At 28.6% G+C, this 17,469-nt stretch overlaps 1 protein-coding gene across 1 annotated transcript in view; it reads left to right on the top strand.

Moving 5' to 3' along the window:
- Positions 1–8,373: 8,373 nt before the first annotated feature.
- LOC107457557 (uncharacterized) overlaps positions 8,374–17,469 on the top strand; it is a 33,153-nt gene continuing 24,057 nt past the window's right edge. Inside the window, exon 1 of the mRNA XM_016075732.4 lies at positions 8,374–8,637. Within this exon, the coding sequence (XP_015931218.1) occupies positions 8,630–8,637 (8 nt within the window). The 5' untranslated portion in view covers positions 8,374–8,629. The remainder of the gene's footprint in view (positions 8,638–17,469) is intronic.

Raw genomic sequence — 17,469 nt, 5'->3', positions numbered from 1 at the left:
TTGTGATGCAGCTAACCAATACTTTCACTTAAGTTTATCTGCCATAACGAACATAATGAAATATAAAAGAATGTGTAGTAAACTTCTTCTTTTTATTAATGAGAGCTACAAGCTAGCAAATGTCAATGATGTTATTTTTTAAAAATATTTTGTAAAACAGAATCATTTACAGTTAAATTTAAAACAATGGCTAGTTGGCTTGGAAACAATAGGACATTAATGAAAAAATTCAATTTTTTAAACGTCCTGAATGATTTAATTAGCATTTTTGTACGATTTTTAGAATCGGGGGCCTAAAATTGCCCTTTCAATCACTGTCCAAATTTTGGAACGCTAGCTCAAATGGTTCAGGAGTTAAAAAACAGACACACATGAGCAAACACACAAACTTTTCATTTTATTAATAGTTTTTACTTATTAATAGTTTTTTGCATTTTTTAAAAACTAGTTTAAAAAAAACACGTTTGAAAAGAATTTTAAACGGGACCTCAGCGGTCCCGGGCCCTAGGACAATAATAGTCCCGGGCCACGGGACAATTGTCCCTATATTCCCCTCCTTGATTACCGCCTTGTATACTGGTGTAACTCTTATACAAATCTATGTTTTTGACAGTAAACAAATCTATATAACATTTGATATTGCTTGTTGAAAACACAAAATTTTTATTTTTTCATTCACTTGCCCTTTATCTTATGTTGTTTGTATCTAAATAAAAGATATGTTGATAATTTACGGGCCATATGAATGATGACTATTAATTAGAATAATATTGATTTTATCAAATGTATCCTGATATGAAAATAGGTACAGTAAGAATGCTAGTAAATGCAAATTTCATTTTAAAACTCACATGATCTCAAAATTTTTAACATCTCCTTTTTGCCATGTTAAAAAAATACAAGCACAATACAAGAAACAAATAAATAAATAAAATACAAATTGTTAAGCAATGCTGATAAAATACTATTCTTAACTAGCATTTTTTATGTATTTTAGGGATTTTTTAACTTTTTTTTTATTTATTAATTATTTTTAGAAAATTTTATGTTTCAAATTTTCTTAAATTTGTAGAATCACTATTATAAATTTTAAAAACTGGTTTCTTAATACTTTCAGCAAATTTCAATGCAAAATTAACGGTGTCTCTTTACCTCTCTCTCTGTGTATATATATATATATATATATATATATATATATATATATATATATATATGAGCGTGTATATATATGTGCGTGTATATATATATATATATATATATATATATATATATATATATATATATATATATATATATGTATACAGTGGGTAATCTATTTAACGAAGTTGCTAAATTCCGACAATAAGTTCGTTGTATGGAAAATTCGTTAAATAGAAAATCACCTTTTGAAATACTTAAACAGCACAAAACAGGTTTTGAATTCATAAACCGTAGACATAATTAAAATAGCACTTGATATGCCTTTATTTCGTAAACTAGTATCTACTATTTATTTTATAAATCTTAACCATAAAAGATATCTGCATGGAAAGCAAGAATAGAGCAAAACATTATCCAGTGTTACACTATCATACATTTTCAACTAAAAAAGAGCTAAATTTACGCATAAAATTATTATAAAAGTAATTTTAAACATAAATTACCTCATGCGCTCTTAGGTTTAATTGCTGCTGATAAAATCCGTTAATTTAGTCTGTGTTTTTTGTTTGAAATGCAAACAGAAAGGCTAGGGGCTTTTACTGCTTTCTTTAAAAGTTAAGTGGCTTTGAAAATCAATTCAAGGTCATTACCCCCATGAAATGCGTTAAGAAGTTTGAAATGTTTTGAAATAGTTTGGGAAAAAGGGAAAGTGTATCTCGAAAAGTTCGAAACGTTCGTTAAATAGAAGTCCGACTGTGTGTATATATATATATATATATATATATATATATATATATATATATATATATATATATATATATACACTGGTTATCATAAATTAAGGAAAATTCACAAAAATCGCGATAACTCAAGAAATTACACATGGAATTTTATGAAACTTACCCACAATATACAACACATAGTAAGGTATTAAACAACATAAAAAGAAATTATCAGACATTAATAGTAGTATAGAAATTAGCACATGTATAAAATAAACAAATTGGAAGTATCGGTTTGCAATAGAAAAAGTACCTTTAATATGGAATATGATTGCCTCTAGAAGCAATACAGCACAAACAGCGATGTGTGATGCTTTCAATTATGCGGTCTATCAGTTCAATAGGAAGTGAGAGCCATTGCTCTTGTAAAGCAGTTGCAAGCGTGGCAAGGGTCTGAGGGGGCGGATTGATGGCAGATACACGCCTCCCTAGAGCATCCCAAACGTGCTCGATAGGATTCAAGTCCGGGGATCGAGCTGGCCACTCCATGCGAGTAATTGTTTCCTGTTGAAGATAATCATCAACAATGCGAGCTCTGTGTGGTCTTGCATTATCGTCCTGTAACAGGAAGCAATCACCAATTGCCCCGGCATATGGGCGCACATAAGCATCAAGGATGTTGTCTCGATAAACCTGAGCATTCACGGTTCCCCTTGGAAAGACATGGAGGTATGTGCGCCCTCCTAAGGATATGCCTCCCCAAACACAGACACTGCCTCTTCCGTATGCATCTCTTTCACGGATGTTTGATGGATGATAACGGGTCCCAGGTTCTCTCCATATCAAATAACGTCTACTGTCACTTTCTAGACTAAACCTGGACTCATCCGTAAAGAGAACAGGCCTCCATTGATCTGACGTCCAGTGGACATGTTGTCGGGCCCACTGCAAACGGTCTCTCCTATGGCGTGATGTGAGCGGCACGCAAATGGCTGGTCGTCTCGCATACAGACCACCTTCGTGGAGCCTTCTGCGCACAGTTGACGTTGACACCAACCTTCCGGTGGCTGCAGCAAGAGAGGATCTAAGATGTGTCGGAGTAGCGGTTCTATTCCTGCGTGCACTTAATGTCAAATATCGGTCATCGGCACTGGTCGTAACAGTTGGCCGTCCTTGACTGAACCTCCTAGATGCCGAATCTGTGGTTTGAAATTGCCTCCAAAGTCTATGAACCACAGATGGACTCACATTTAGCCATCTGGCCACTTCTGATTGACTCTGCCCTGCCTCTAGTCTCCCGATGGCTCTCCATCGTAGTTCTTCAGGCAAATGATGCCTAGAGGTCATTATTACGAATTGGCTATCTCAGATTTTCAATGTCGCAATCACAGTAAAATTTGTGTGCTTTCTCTCAAACTTGGACTTTTATGCTCCAGGCAGATGACGTAAGCCGAGTGCAGCGCCACTAATTTGCATATTGCAATTTTACTCAGCTACTCTTAGTGGACAACATATGCAAATTTTGCACGGTTTGGCTTACTTTTGAAAGAGTTATCGCTATTTTTGTGATTTTTCCTTAATTTATGATAACCAGTGTATATATATAGTTCAAAATGAAGATAAAACAAAGGAAAATTGTAGACATATGAAAAAGGAGGGGAAAATAATAATTAAAAAAATAACAAACAACTGATTGAAAAAAAAGGTGATTTGTTTTTTGTTTTTCTTTTAAAAACCGGAAAAGAAAAAAAATATAATCTTTTCATCAGCCCACACGATTATATTCGCAAAAAAGAGTGCTTTCTGATATTGTATCAATGTAGCCAAAGCAAAATACATTAATACAATACTGAGGGGAACACTCAAAAAAAATTTTTACCAAAATTACAACAAATAAAATAGAACACAATGAGTTAAAATAACACGTAAAAACAGAAAATAAAAGAAAAAACAGTATAAAACAAAAACAATAAAGAGAGTAGTGAAATCAGATGAACTTACATGAACGGGAAATTTTTCAAGAATGATTTAAAAATATTTTCGAAACAAGATTGCCAGATTACAAAGTATGAAAACAAGAGCGCAAATTGAGTGTAACTAGAGGGGTTTTGTTTTTAAGTGCCGTTCTTACTGCATTGCTGAAGTGATTTGTTACGCTGTGCATTAATTTGCTAGTTACCAAGGATGGGCCCGAAATGGATGTGCGCAAGGTAATATTATACTGGATAATTTAAAAAAGTTGACCATAAATAATTTTAGAAAATAAATATTTATTTAAGAAAAAATGTAAAATGGAAAAAAGAAACATAAATTGCCTGTTTTGCAAATAATTTTAGCCACGGATCTGCCCGAAATGGATTTGCACATGGAAAAATTATATAGATTAACAAAGGAAATTTTTTAGTAAAGGAATTTTTTAGTAAATAATTTATTCCACGGATTTGCACATGGAAAAATCATACAAAATAACAAATAAATTATTTAGTAAATAATTTTGGAAACGGATTTACCCGAAATGGATTTGCACATGGGAAAATTATATAAATTAATAAAGAAAATGTTTGGTAAATATATCCACAAAAATATACGATTAATTCAATGATTTTATGTAAAATTTTATAACTTTAGTTGTGTATTCATCGTTTTTTTATCAAATTTTGAAAGAGTTTATCGATTTGCTTTTTGGATAAATAATTATTGCTACATATTCTTTTAATTCTGTTCATTTCATTGAAAGTGGTATTTAAATAGATGCTCCTAGAAACATTAGAATTCCATGTAATTAGTTTATTAATATTAAAATTAAAATCATTTCTTTTATCGTATAAATCAACAAAGCAGATATTTTCAACTTTTATAGTACCCAAATCCAAAAAATTGAAATTAATATTATCATCATGATTACGAAGTAAGATTAATTCCTCAGGGTAAATATCATTCAATAAAATCGTAAAATCTTGAAAATTAAAGATAATTAAGTCATCAATATATCTAAAAGCAAATTTAATATTAAGAGTATAATTTCTTTCATGATAATGCAAAAATAAGTCAGCTAAGAGAGATGAATAATTAGATCCTTGTGGTATTCCATCAATTTGAAGAAAAATGTCCTTTCCATTGTAAAGATAATTATAAAAAAGATTTAAAAATTAATCAGAATTTCCCAATAATCAAAATCGCAACAATATATATATATATATATATATATATATATATATATATATATATATATATATATATATATATATATATATATATATATATATATATATATATATATATATATATATATATATATATATATATATATATATATATATATATATATATATATATATATATATATATATATATATATATATATATATATATATATATATATATATATAATAAATAAATAAATACAAGAAAACACTAAGAAAGTTAAGAAAAACAATAAGTAACATTTATTGCGCTTAAGCTGCAAGTAAACAGCACTCATTAGATAAGTTCAAAATGAAGAATAAAACAAAGAAAATTAATAGACAAATGAAAAAAAAAAGGGGGTGGGAAATAATAAGTAAAAAAAAAAAAAAAAAAAACAAACAACAAACAATATTTTATTTAAAAAAAAAAAAAAAAAAAGTGAAAAGTTAATAAAAAACCAGAGAAAAAGCCGGAAAAAAAAAGATATCTTTATCTATATCTTTTTTTTTCCGGCTTTTTTTCCGGCTTTTTTTCCGGTTTTTTATTAACTTTTCACTTTTTTTTTTTTTTTTTTTTTTTTTTTAAATAAAATATTGTTTGTTGTTTTTTTTTTTTTTTTTACTTATTATTTCCCACCCCCTTTTTTTTTTTCATTTGTCTATTAATTTTCTTTGTTTTATTCTTCATTTGATATATATATATATATATATATATATATATATATATATATATATATTATATAAGTTCAAAATGTAGAGAAAACATGGAAAAATTACAGAACAATGAGGAAATGGGGGGAAAAGAAAAATAATAGGAAGCCGGAAAAAAATCTGAAAAAAGGGGAAAAAATATATAAAGCAATATATATATATTCCAACTCAAAATTTTTTTTAAGTCTAACAATTGGTGCTAAATTAGTTGAAGTTTAAGCATTATATTATACTTGAGTAGTTTCAAATTAAAAAAAATCTAAACATTTTCTTTATGGCAATATTCTTTAATTTTTATTGCAGATAGCAGGTAACGGTCGATTACACGTGCGCGCGTAGGTTAGAAGTTATTTTCTGATTTAAAGGTCGACTTTTAAATTCGTTCGTCACCTGATTTGATTTAGGGAAATTGTTATTCTATGTTTCCATGAATTGCGAAAAGTTAGTTTCTTTTACTATTGCTCTTTTAAACATATTTATTTAGCGATTTTTTTTAATATTTATTTTTTAAATTTTAAAATTTTTTGAATCACATGTTTTAACATATTGAGGAGGCAGGAGATATCAATTCAAAGTTATAAGATTCTGCATACTTTTGACTTTAGTGCGTTTTCGACTTTTATATATATATATATATATATATATATATATATATATATATATATATATATATATATATATATATATATATATATATATATATATATATATATATATATATATATATATATATATATATATATAATATAACTATCTTTATTATTATTATAAACTAACTATGGTCTATATTTGTTCTATTTAGTGTATTTTTTATTATGCAAGCAGCGGTGAATAAAATGAGTTAAATTGCAGAGCTGTCGCTAGCGGCGAGATCCTAAGTAAAATGTTCTGCGGCACGTTTAATTTTTTTTTAAATTTTTTAAAATTTTTATCTAGGACCTCTAGGAAAATGGATTACTTAGAATCCTGTTATATATTTAAGAAAAAAATTTTGAAAAAAAAAAACATGATGAAATTGAATGAATAAGAAGAAAATCTAAGTATAAGAACTAAGTTCCAAAGAATGGACAGATTAATTTTTTTTGTATTTATTATTATTTTTAGTTTTATTTTAAATTTTAGGAATATCGTTTAATTTTTATGAATGATATTAAGTATGGAAGATTTAGAAGAGTCCTGTTTAATATCATGAAAAAATTTTGAAATATATCTTACTTTATGAATTTAATTTCTAATTAATATATACTGTTTTTGGGAGCTATACCTAGGTTATTACATATATGCTTGCAATTGAAAGCAAAGTTATAAATATTCAATGTCAAATTTTTTTTTTAAAACTAGTCAAAGCTTTAATAATTATTACAAAAAATTATTTTACTTTATGTAAAAAATTATTTTACTTTACTCCCTAAAGTTTTAGAAATTCGGGTCTTTGCCGAAGAACCCTATTGCCCCTCGCATGCGACGTTTATGTATGATATCTCAAAATAAATAAATCGATAATGTAATATTTTGGTTACCATTTTTTTTCTTCTTTTTGCAAATTGCTTTCAGCGAAATTTAACGCTTTTTGTCGCAGAAAATTAATTGATAACGAAATAATTTGACTACTACTTTTCTTCTTCTTTCTTTTTTTTAAAAATCTTTTTACACTGTTAGCCATCTGCCAAATATTACGCTTTTTGTGGTAAAAAATAAATTTATTATTTAATATTTTTGCTTCTACTTTTTTTCTTCTAGCAATGATTGTCAGCTGTCAAATTTCTCAATATTAGGTAGAAAGTAAGATCTAAAATTTATCCTCATCACTTTTTTATCAGTCATACAGCTATCATAAATTAAATTTATTATGCAGTGAATAATGAAGCATAAATTTTGTTATCAATGGAACAAAAACTTTTCACATGCAAAAATATGACATATATGACACGACATATATGACTAATCTCATTAAAGTGCATGTATATTTTTAAGCTCATTAACTAGGTTAATTAATCCGAAGTTATAAGTAAAAATAATATGGGAACATATTTTTATAAACTTTTGAATACATTACCTTGCATGGAATGAATATTTAGAGTAATGAAGATTTCATAATTATAAATTACGTTAGAAAATGTAATAATTATGTAGAGTTACATAATGATTATGATGACTACTGTGATCTAGTTTATTTAATAATTGATTCCATTCTTCTTTTTTGCTATTTCATTTGTCTGTCTGACAGACAAGCGATTGAAAATGACACTTCTTTCACACATACAATTATAATTTGCGTGCGAGAATAACTGATGAAAAAATAAAACTAGAGTACAATTTAATAGTAAGTTAACGGTATTAAAAAACACATAACGATTTTTTAATTCATTTATATTCAGAAACCATAATTGTTACGTTTCCCCTGGAGAAAAAAGAATCAATATTGGTATCGACAACGCAAACGATTTTTTTCCCTTACCGCCAAACGATTTTTGAATTTTTATATTTTGAAGCTCTAACTGTTACATTTCCTTGCGTTAAGAGAAGCGCCGGCATTAAGATGTATTAATGGGATATTTATTAACATATAGAAAAGGTAAATGTCGCAGGTGACCTTCCCCTTGACATTCGCCTGCAGTGTGTTTACAGCAGGAGTGCATCCGGTTCTACCTGTCCGATCTTCATCTCGGTCACAGCCTGGGGGTCGTATCATTTGCCGTAATTGAAGCTTGCTTAAGCAGAACGGGCAAAAAAGGAGGGCAAAAAGCGACTCGGACTCTTCAAGATGCCGATGCTCTTCTTCTCTACCGAAGAAACACTCTTTTGACGGCATCACTCAGTTACTGATCATCATTCTCTCTTCAGAAATTCCGATTGTCACAATCATTCACCATGAGGAGGTAAATAATCTTCATTTTATCATCTGCATTGTATATTTGTTAAATTCGATCCATTACTTAAAGGAGAAAGTGAATAAATGACTAGTGTTTAATCATCAAAAATGTTTATATCTTTTGAATGGATGGAGTTACTGTAATGTTTATTAAATTTGATTATACTCTAATTTATAATTTAGTTAAGTTTTTATATTAGCGCTCAGACTTTGAGGGGTTCTTTAATTAATTTTTTTTCTGTGGTGTTCTAAGGAAATGAATCACTTATTATCCGATTTTTGCTCGAATATTATTGATAAAAATACGGTTTTCTCTTTCGAATTGCATTCCAAAAAAACCATTCCATTTTTCTTTTTACTTTTTTCTTCCTCCAATTTTATACAATAATTTAATTTTTATATACACAACACTAGTTGTCCTTTGAAGTAAAAAAATTGTGTTTAAGAGTACCGTTTAATCATCATCTAAAGAAGTTGAATTAATTTTATTTTTTTAACTCCACAATTTTGATTTATAAGAAATTTTCTTTTTATTTGTTTCTTTCTTGTTTGGAGGTGCTAGGAAGTCTGTATCTACTGCTTTCTTTTTACTTCATCAATATTATTAAAATAGGTAAAAAAATGTTTCAGTACTAAAATACTTTTTTGATCAATACAAGACATCGATCCCTGTAAAGAAAAAATTCTTTTATGCTACTGAATTGGGATTTTTATGTGTTAGAATTAGACTTTAATTAGTTATGCTTAAAAATGTAAAGGGTGTGTTCAAAACTTCCCTCGCAGTCATGACAAATTCATTGAATAAACTTACAATTCCAAATTCTTACAAGATGTATGTTTTAAAATTTTCCATCTGATATATGTGACTATGTATTTAATTGTGAGGGTACCAGCAAATATTTTTTATAGGGTGCAACCAGGAAAAATATTTATGAAAGTACATCGAAAATCATGTACAAATATTATAATTTCAAAAATTTATAAAAGTAATGCTCTTTTTAAACTATTTAACTTTACTGCGTAATGAGCATTATAAAAACGAGTTCTAGTGTTTTATATAATTTTTAAATTTACTAAAAAAATATGGAAAAACTTATTAAGAATTAATAATGAATTTTAAAATACAAATTTTACTTCCAGTTTATGATTTGAAATCGATTTAATATGACAAGCAATAATATTTATAATTATTAAAAATTAATACCAGTTAAAATCAAAATATATTCTTAAATTTATTGACATTCAAGGGGTTGCAAGTGTTCACTCTGTGCCCTCCTTGCCGGCACCTTTGTTGAGTCTTTTTGCTTTTAGTCAACTGTAATACTTTTGCCTTACTTGATAAGTCATATATTGCTTTAACCAAAATAATTGCTTTAAACTTTTATGGGGACTTGAAACTTATAGTTTAAATCAATATGTTTAAAAAAAAATTACAAGAAACGTAAAATTATACTCAAAGCAGAGCAGGCTAATTTCTATCAAATTTTTAGAGTGCTATCAATCAAATTTTCACGGCGAATATCAATTACATTTTAACGGTGGCCTTAACCATGGTGGAAATTGTTACATTGAGAACCTTAAAAAAATGGATTTATGTTTTGGTATAAATATAATTCTTCATATTACAATCTGCATGTAGGGCTTAAGGTCAAATGTTCAATAAATTTTTCTTATACAATTTAACGTATATTGAGAAGAAAAAGTTTAAGAAAAATTCCTTTTAATTGCATACATTTTTAAACATAAATTGCTATATGCTAACAAAAGATCTGCTTATAGATCTATCGTTGTAAGGTTGCTTTAAAAATGATATTCCAATAATAAAAAATAAATAAATAAATAAATAAAACAACTTTAAGTATTCTACTAATTACTTGTGCCGCCATTATATCCTTATACAAAAAGAGATAGGTAATATGAAATATTAAAAGGTAAATTACTGTAAATGTAGATTAATCAGAAGCCATCTTTATTTTTGTGTTAAAATTTAGGGCTTTTTAACTACTTTTTTTTTAGACAATTCTGTTAACAAATTAATCCAATTTTATAATCTTGATTTTATGCAGTTACAAAACTTTAAAATTTACGAAAAAAAGATATATATGTTATGGTTAAGGTAATAAATCTGCCTATTATTAATAATTTATGTATATATATATATATATATATATATATATATATATATAATTATTATATATATATATATATAATAATTGCCAAGTTTTGATTTTACTGAGTCAATGTTAAAATTTCTTTTGAAGATGAGAGCTCTCAAATAAAATAAAACAGTAAACAAAGTACCAATGTACCTGCTTTATATTATAATTCCCATTTTAAAACAATTACTTTTTTATATATTAACATTTATTTTTATACATTGACATTGAACATGTTTTTTCTTCTTCTTTTTTTCTTAAATTTATAGAAAAGATTCCTCAGCAATCGTTTAGAGCCAGTGCTTATGTTCATCAACCTTTAGAAATAATTAATCTCCTACTTGATTTTAGGTCTATGTTCTTTTCTTTTCCCATCATCTTTCTTTTATATAAAAATACGTTTCAAATAATATTCTTTATTTCAAAACTTATTATTTACGTAATTTAATTGAACATTTTTAATCATACACAGGTGTCCAAAAGTTAAGCATAATTCGTAAAATGTGGTAAAATAAACATTGGTTAAATTGTTCAAATTCACTTGCGAAGTATCACTGTTAGTGCATAGACAAAAGATTTCAGTTGGTGTCGGCATAACGAGTATAAAGCCAGTTCTTGTTAACACAACAACTTAGATCAGACAGGCAATGAGAAATTGTTATACCGAGGTGCGGGTTAAACGATCAAAAAGGACGTAGGATGACATAAAAACGCTGAATGGACACGTTTTTCAAAGAAAGAAATATTAGAATGCTGGAACATGGATGATCTCAATCCGAAATCTGAATGTACCTCAATTTGTGATGTGGTGACAATTGCGGAGGTTTGAGAGTAAGAGAGACAGTTACTCTAAAACCAATACCAAGTCCACCAAGAGTAACAACCGGTCGTCACGACTGATATCTGACAAAAACTGCGCGACATCAGAAGGACAATTGTGCCAAAGAACTCAGCTCAGCGCTTATAGCCGTCGCAGAGTATCGTAAAAAACTGTTATACTCAGTCGGCTGGTCTATAATACCAGAAGACCAACCGTTTGCATTCCTCTCAAGCCAGCACATAAAAGCTCTCGTGTAATCTGGAGTTTGGAACATTAGCATTGCAGTTGGCAACTGTGGGCCAATGTGATGTATGATACTCCAAAAGAAAAGAAAAGTGATATTTCCTGAATGACTTATCGGATTGACTAATTATCGGATCTTCACGTAGGATTCAATCTTAACAGTTCAATGGGGTGACCTGGAATATGCTAATTAATTAGTGCTGACGATATTTTAAGTTACGAAACCGCATGCAAAAAAGTACTTTCTCTGAATAAACATACCTTTTTTTGTTGTTGACGGATTTGGATATCAGACCCTCAAAATATTGGGGGTAGTTGCATTCTGGGAAATATGGTCCCAATAGTTTGGTCAGAAGAGTGGTCAAAACTTCAGACCCTTTAATGTTAACTTTACTTTTTGCATATTTCGCCATACCTCGAAGATTTTTTTTCAAGCAAAAAATTTTAGATTATAATTATAACTTGTTCAACCGAAGATAATTCTCTGAAAAAATTATTTTTAATGATTATTTATTATTTTTGATTTAGATTATTATGAGATTTAGATTTTGAATTGAAAGGTACACAAATTTTTACATTATTTCAAAGAATGTACTTTTATTTGTCAAAATGCAAAATTTGAACCGACGAATAGCTGCTGAGAAATTGAATTTTAAAACTATTTTATATGTAAAATGCAATTTCTCAATTCACCCGATTTCGTTCAAATTGACATACAAATTACGTTCTTTGAAACACTGTAAAAATTTGTATATCTTACAATTTAGAATTTTTTGTCATTCATTATATTAAATAGAATAATAATAAATAATTATTAAATATTAATTTTGTATGGAATTATCTTTGAATAAACGAATTTGGAAGGAGTGGGGGAGTTCACCCTCTTTTCTATTTTTAATCTTTTTAATGTATTCTTACATTTTTTCTCAATTTAGACATTTTAACAACACTCATAACAGTTTTTCCACTTTCCTTATCATTTTATTCGCAATCCCTGAGAAAAGCTTAATTCTCGTGAAAAATTTTCTAAAACCACGATTTTTGTCCTCTTTATTTTAATCTTTATGTAAACATAGTCAGGAGTGTGAGTCCCCCCTCTCAATTTATGTTTTTTCTAAATAACAAAAGTAGTGTCCCATCTTCTAAAATGATAATTTTTAAGTGCATTTCTCGTTTTAGATTATGACTTTTAGCATTTCGAAAATAATGAAAAATTTATGTGAAGCAAAAATAATAATCTATCAGTAAAAAAATTGGAAACATAAAAATAGTTTTATTCAACATGTTTAGTACAAAGTTGACCCTTTTTTAAAATTAATATCCTAAGTTTCTAGTTTCCTTTATGGTGATTACACATTCAGATTTATTTTCTTATGGTTAATGTCTGTTTTTTTTCCAGTTCCATAAGAATGATGCTACGTATGTAAACAAAACTATACTTTCTGAGTCACTTAATTAAAATTTTAAGGATTCATAGTTGCTAAGTAATGGAACTATAAATTAGTCAAATATTTTGTATTGTTTGTCAAGTTTATTTAGATTTTATTCCTTTATTTTTGCCATAAAAAGAGCTTAACAAAAATACTTGAGAAAGATAGAAAGGTGTTTACTTATTATTACACATCCTATGTGAACATTGATTTCACATACAATGAATGTTAGGGTAGGAATGACAAACTATAAAAATGACATATGGACAACAGTGAATGTTAGGGTAGGAATGACGAACTTTACAAAATGACATGTGAACATTGATTTCACATACAATGAATGTTATTGTAGGAATGACAATTATTTGCAAAATGACACGCGAACATTGATTTCACATACAATGAATGTTAGGGTAGGAATGACAAACTTTACAAAATGACATGTGAACATTGATTTCACATACAATGAATGTTATTGTAGGAATGACAATTATTTGCAAAATGACGCGCGAACATTGATTTCACATACAATGAATGTTAGGGTAGGAATGACAAACTTTACAAAATGACATGTGAACATTGATTTCACATACAATGAATGTTATTGTAGGAATGACAATTATTTGCAAAATGACGCGCGAACATTGATTTCACATACAATGAATGTTAGGGCAGGAATGACAAACTTTACAAAATGACATGTGAACATTGATTTCACATACAATGAATGTTATTGTAGGAATGACAATTATTTGCAAAATGACGCGCGAACATTGATTTCACATACAATGAATGTTAGGGTAGGAATGACAAACTTTACAAAATGACATGTGAACATTGATTTCACATACAATGAATGTTATTGTAGGAATGACAATTATTTGCAAAATGACGCGCGAACATTGATTTCACATACAATGAATGTTAGGGCAGGAATGACAAACTTTACAAAATGACATGTGAACATTGATTTCACATACAATGAATGTTATTGTAGGAATGACAATTATTTGCAAAATGACACGCGAACATTGATTTCACATACAATGAATGTTAGGGCAGGAATGACAATTACTTTACAAAATGACAAATCCATCGATCATTGATTCCATATTCAGGAAATATGTAAGAATTAAATGATGATTTCAGATATATTTTTTGTATCTTTATATCTATTAAGCTAAAATATGCCTGAAAATTTTTTAGTAGAGGGTAAATGTCCTTGAAAATTTTTTAGCTAAAGGTAATTGATATTTATTATTAGGAACCTAGAATACCTTGGATATTATTATTAAAACAGAAGTGTACATTTTATATTAAACATGCAGTTTAAAACTTAATTTTTTTGTTTTAAATTTCTTTTTTAACTTTCTTAGATTGTTATTTGTGTTTTATGCAAAGTTTTCATTCTCATTGAAATATTAAGAGTTATATTCTAAATTAATTTAAAAAAATGAACAGTTAAATATTAGAAGAGAAATGTTGTTAAAAATTTGATTTTAGGAGAGGGAACACTTGAGGCGGGGCAGACTATTTTTGTTATTTAGAATAAATATAAAATTGGGGGGAAAAAACTCACATTCCAAATCTTATTTGTAAATTAAAAAAAAAAAAAAAACAGACCAAAAATCGTGTTTGTGGGAAATTTTTTAAGAAAATTGGAGGGCTAGGAATAAATTGATGAGGGAGATGGAAAAACTCCTGTGAGTGTTGTTAGAAGTCTAAACTGAATAAAAGTTTAAGGAAATAGACAAAAAATTAAAAAGGGAAAAAATCCTACAAATTATGATTTTGGGTAAAAATTATATTTATTGGGAGCTCTGAGCATAACTACACAGAAAAATAAAAAATCCCATCAATTTTTCCAGGTAAAATTCTTTATTGTCTGGACTATGAGTGAAGTGTCTCCTTTTTTTTTCTTGTGTTTTAGAGAGAGATGCTTCACTACAAAAGTAAGCAGCTGTGGGTGTTTTTTTGATAACATATCAAAATATCTTTAAAAGCTGCATGTTGTAAAAGATGTTAAAAATCATGATGATTTGTTAGTCTATCTTTTTATATATCTGTTTTAAATATTTATAAGCAGAGGTAACAAAAGAATTCTAATTTATTCAAATATTAGCGCAATAAATTTATCACTAGGAAAACCATTTTCTGTAACTACGAAAATTTCGTAGTAGTTAGGTGGTATGGCCTAATGGATTGAATAAGCACAGCAGTGATTTTGAAAGACAAGTTTAATCACATCAAAAATGAAATTGGAATAATATTTTTGTTTATGTATTTTACCTAAATATTCTTTGGAAAATATTTCATATTTAAATATAAGAGATAGTTAAAATTTTCTGCAGAATTTGAAGCATGAGTTTTATCACACAGATAAAAATAAAGTAAAACTAAAATATTTTAGCTTATATCTTACACTAAAGTATCCTTTCTAAGTTGCTTTCACATTTCAATATAAAAAAAAAAATAATTTTATATTTTCTCCCGAATGTTGAACTTAAAATGCATCATCGAATTATAACACAAGTTTTATCGCAAAGATAAAAGTAGAGTGAAACTAGAATAACATTTTTGCTAATATCTTTTTACAAAAACATTTTTTAAAAAATACTTTAACATTTAAATATAAGAGATAATTTTATATTTTCTGCCGAATATAGTTGATAGGCCACCGAATTTAAAAAGTTACAAGTTTCATGCCATCAAGAGTAAAAATGCAATTAAAAAAAAGCATAAAACTAGAATAACGAATCTGAAATAAACTTGAATATTTTAGTTGACGCACGCACTAATAAACGCACTAGTTCCCACAACATGTAGGCTAACCCATCGATAAATGAACTTATCCTAGTGATTAATGACCTTTTTAGGCAGTTACCACCTCATGATTAACTTCCCAAAAGTTACTCTCCTAAGCTGAATAGTTTTTGTCTCACCGGATAAAAAAAAAAAGCGTTGTTTTTTTTAAAGGATCACTGTAATTAAAGGATGACAAAATAATAAATTATGCAAGTTTTGTAATTTATTTAACCTCTCTAACTGTCAAATAGACACATTAAAATAGATCCAAAAACATCTTCTTTCATTTAAGATGGTAAACTAACTTAATTTTAAAAAAATGAAGGTTGTTATTCAAAGATTCTGTCTTGATTTTTTTTTTTTAAATAAAGAATTTTATGCTATTTAATTTCTGTGAGCAGTAACGTGCAGAGAAAGGATGATGTACGCAACGGTCCGAGGTGACTAAGGACATTATGGCCTTAAAAACTAATATTTTTGTTATGAATTATGTATTTTTTAACTTATTTGATATTTAAAACAGTCATTGAACAGCCTACCCAATTTTGAGTTTATGATTTCTAATGTACAACTCCGTAGCCTTGTAATTTTGAACCCGATTCAGAAGACAAGGGAGCTCCTGGATCAGGTATCGAGAGAAATTTTACCTTCGTAGAGGACTTTTTAATTGGAACTTATCCGCATTTGTGTTGCATGGAGAGGAAAACCCCGAAACCTCCAAGGCTAACCTGATGACAAGGGGACTCTAACCCATTATCCGTCTATCAGTGAGGATATTTTTCGTCAGCTCTGTGGTCGGTGCAAGCTGGGTGCGGAATTCGTATCGATCAGCCATCGCTGGAATTCGAACCCGGGTCGCCTCATTGGGAGGCGAAAGCTCTATCCCCTGAGACACCACGGCGCATGCATTTTAACTTATAAATATTTGTCTTTATCAAAATATTTCATAAAGAATAAAGCTGTATCTTCAGACAAAACAACCCTTTTAGGAGTATAATCGCGCAATTCTCCCTTCTCGGCCCACGGTATCATATACGAAATGACTTTTCTGATTCTAGCGGCACGAGATCACACGGGTATGATCTCAATTCGCCACTCTCGTATTATGGCATATTAAGTTTATCTATATTAAGAACTCCCCTTGCCACAAAATTTAAGGCTGTCTAACGTTATTGAAACAAGAAATTTTCATTTCAAAGAGGTGAGATTCTCTCTACCCTGATTCCCTTTCTCTCACCAACGCTAGCAAAAACCTATCTTATTTGTTGACCTGTAGTTAAATAGTTAACCTCGTAATCATAACCACGTAATCATAGTCACCGTTCCAGACGAATGGCGAGGGAGTTCTTTCCAAAGATAGACTAAACATACTCTTTAGTATGATG

The sequence above is a fragment of the Parasteatoda tepidariorum genome, chromosome 12 (genome assembly GCF_982258835.1).
Source record: "Parasteatoda tepidariorum strain Cologne lab strain chromosome 12, Ptep-v5.0, whole genome shotgun sequence".
NCBI lineage: Eukaryota > Metazoa > Arthropoda > Arachnida > Araneae > Theridiidae > Parasteatoda > Parasteatoda tepidariorum.
Note: the sequence above shows the minus strand (reverse complement) of the source record. Positions and strands in the feature narration are given on the sequence as shown.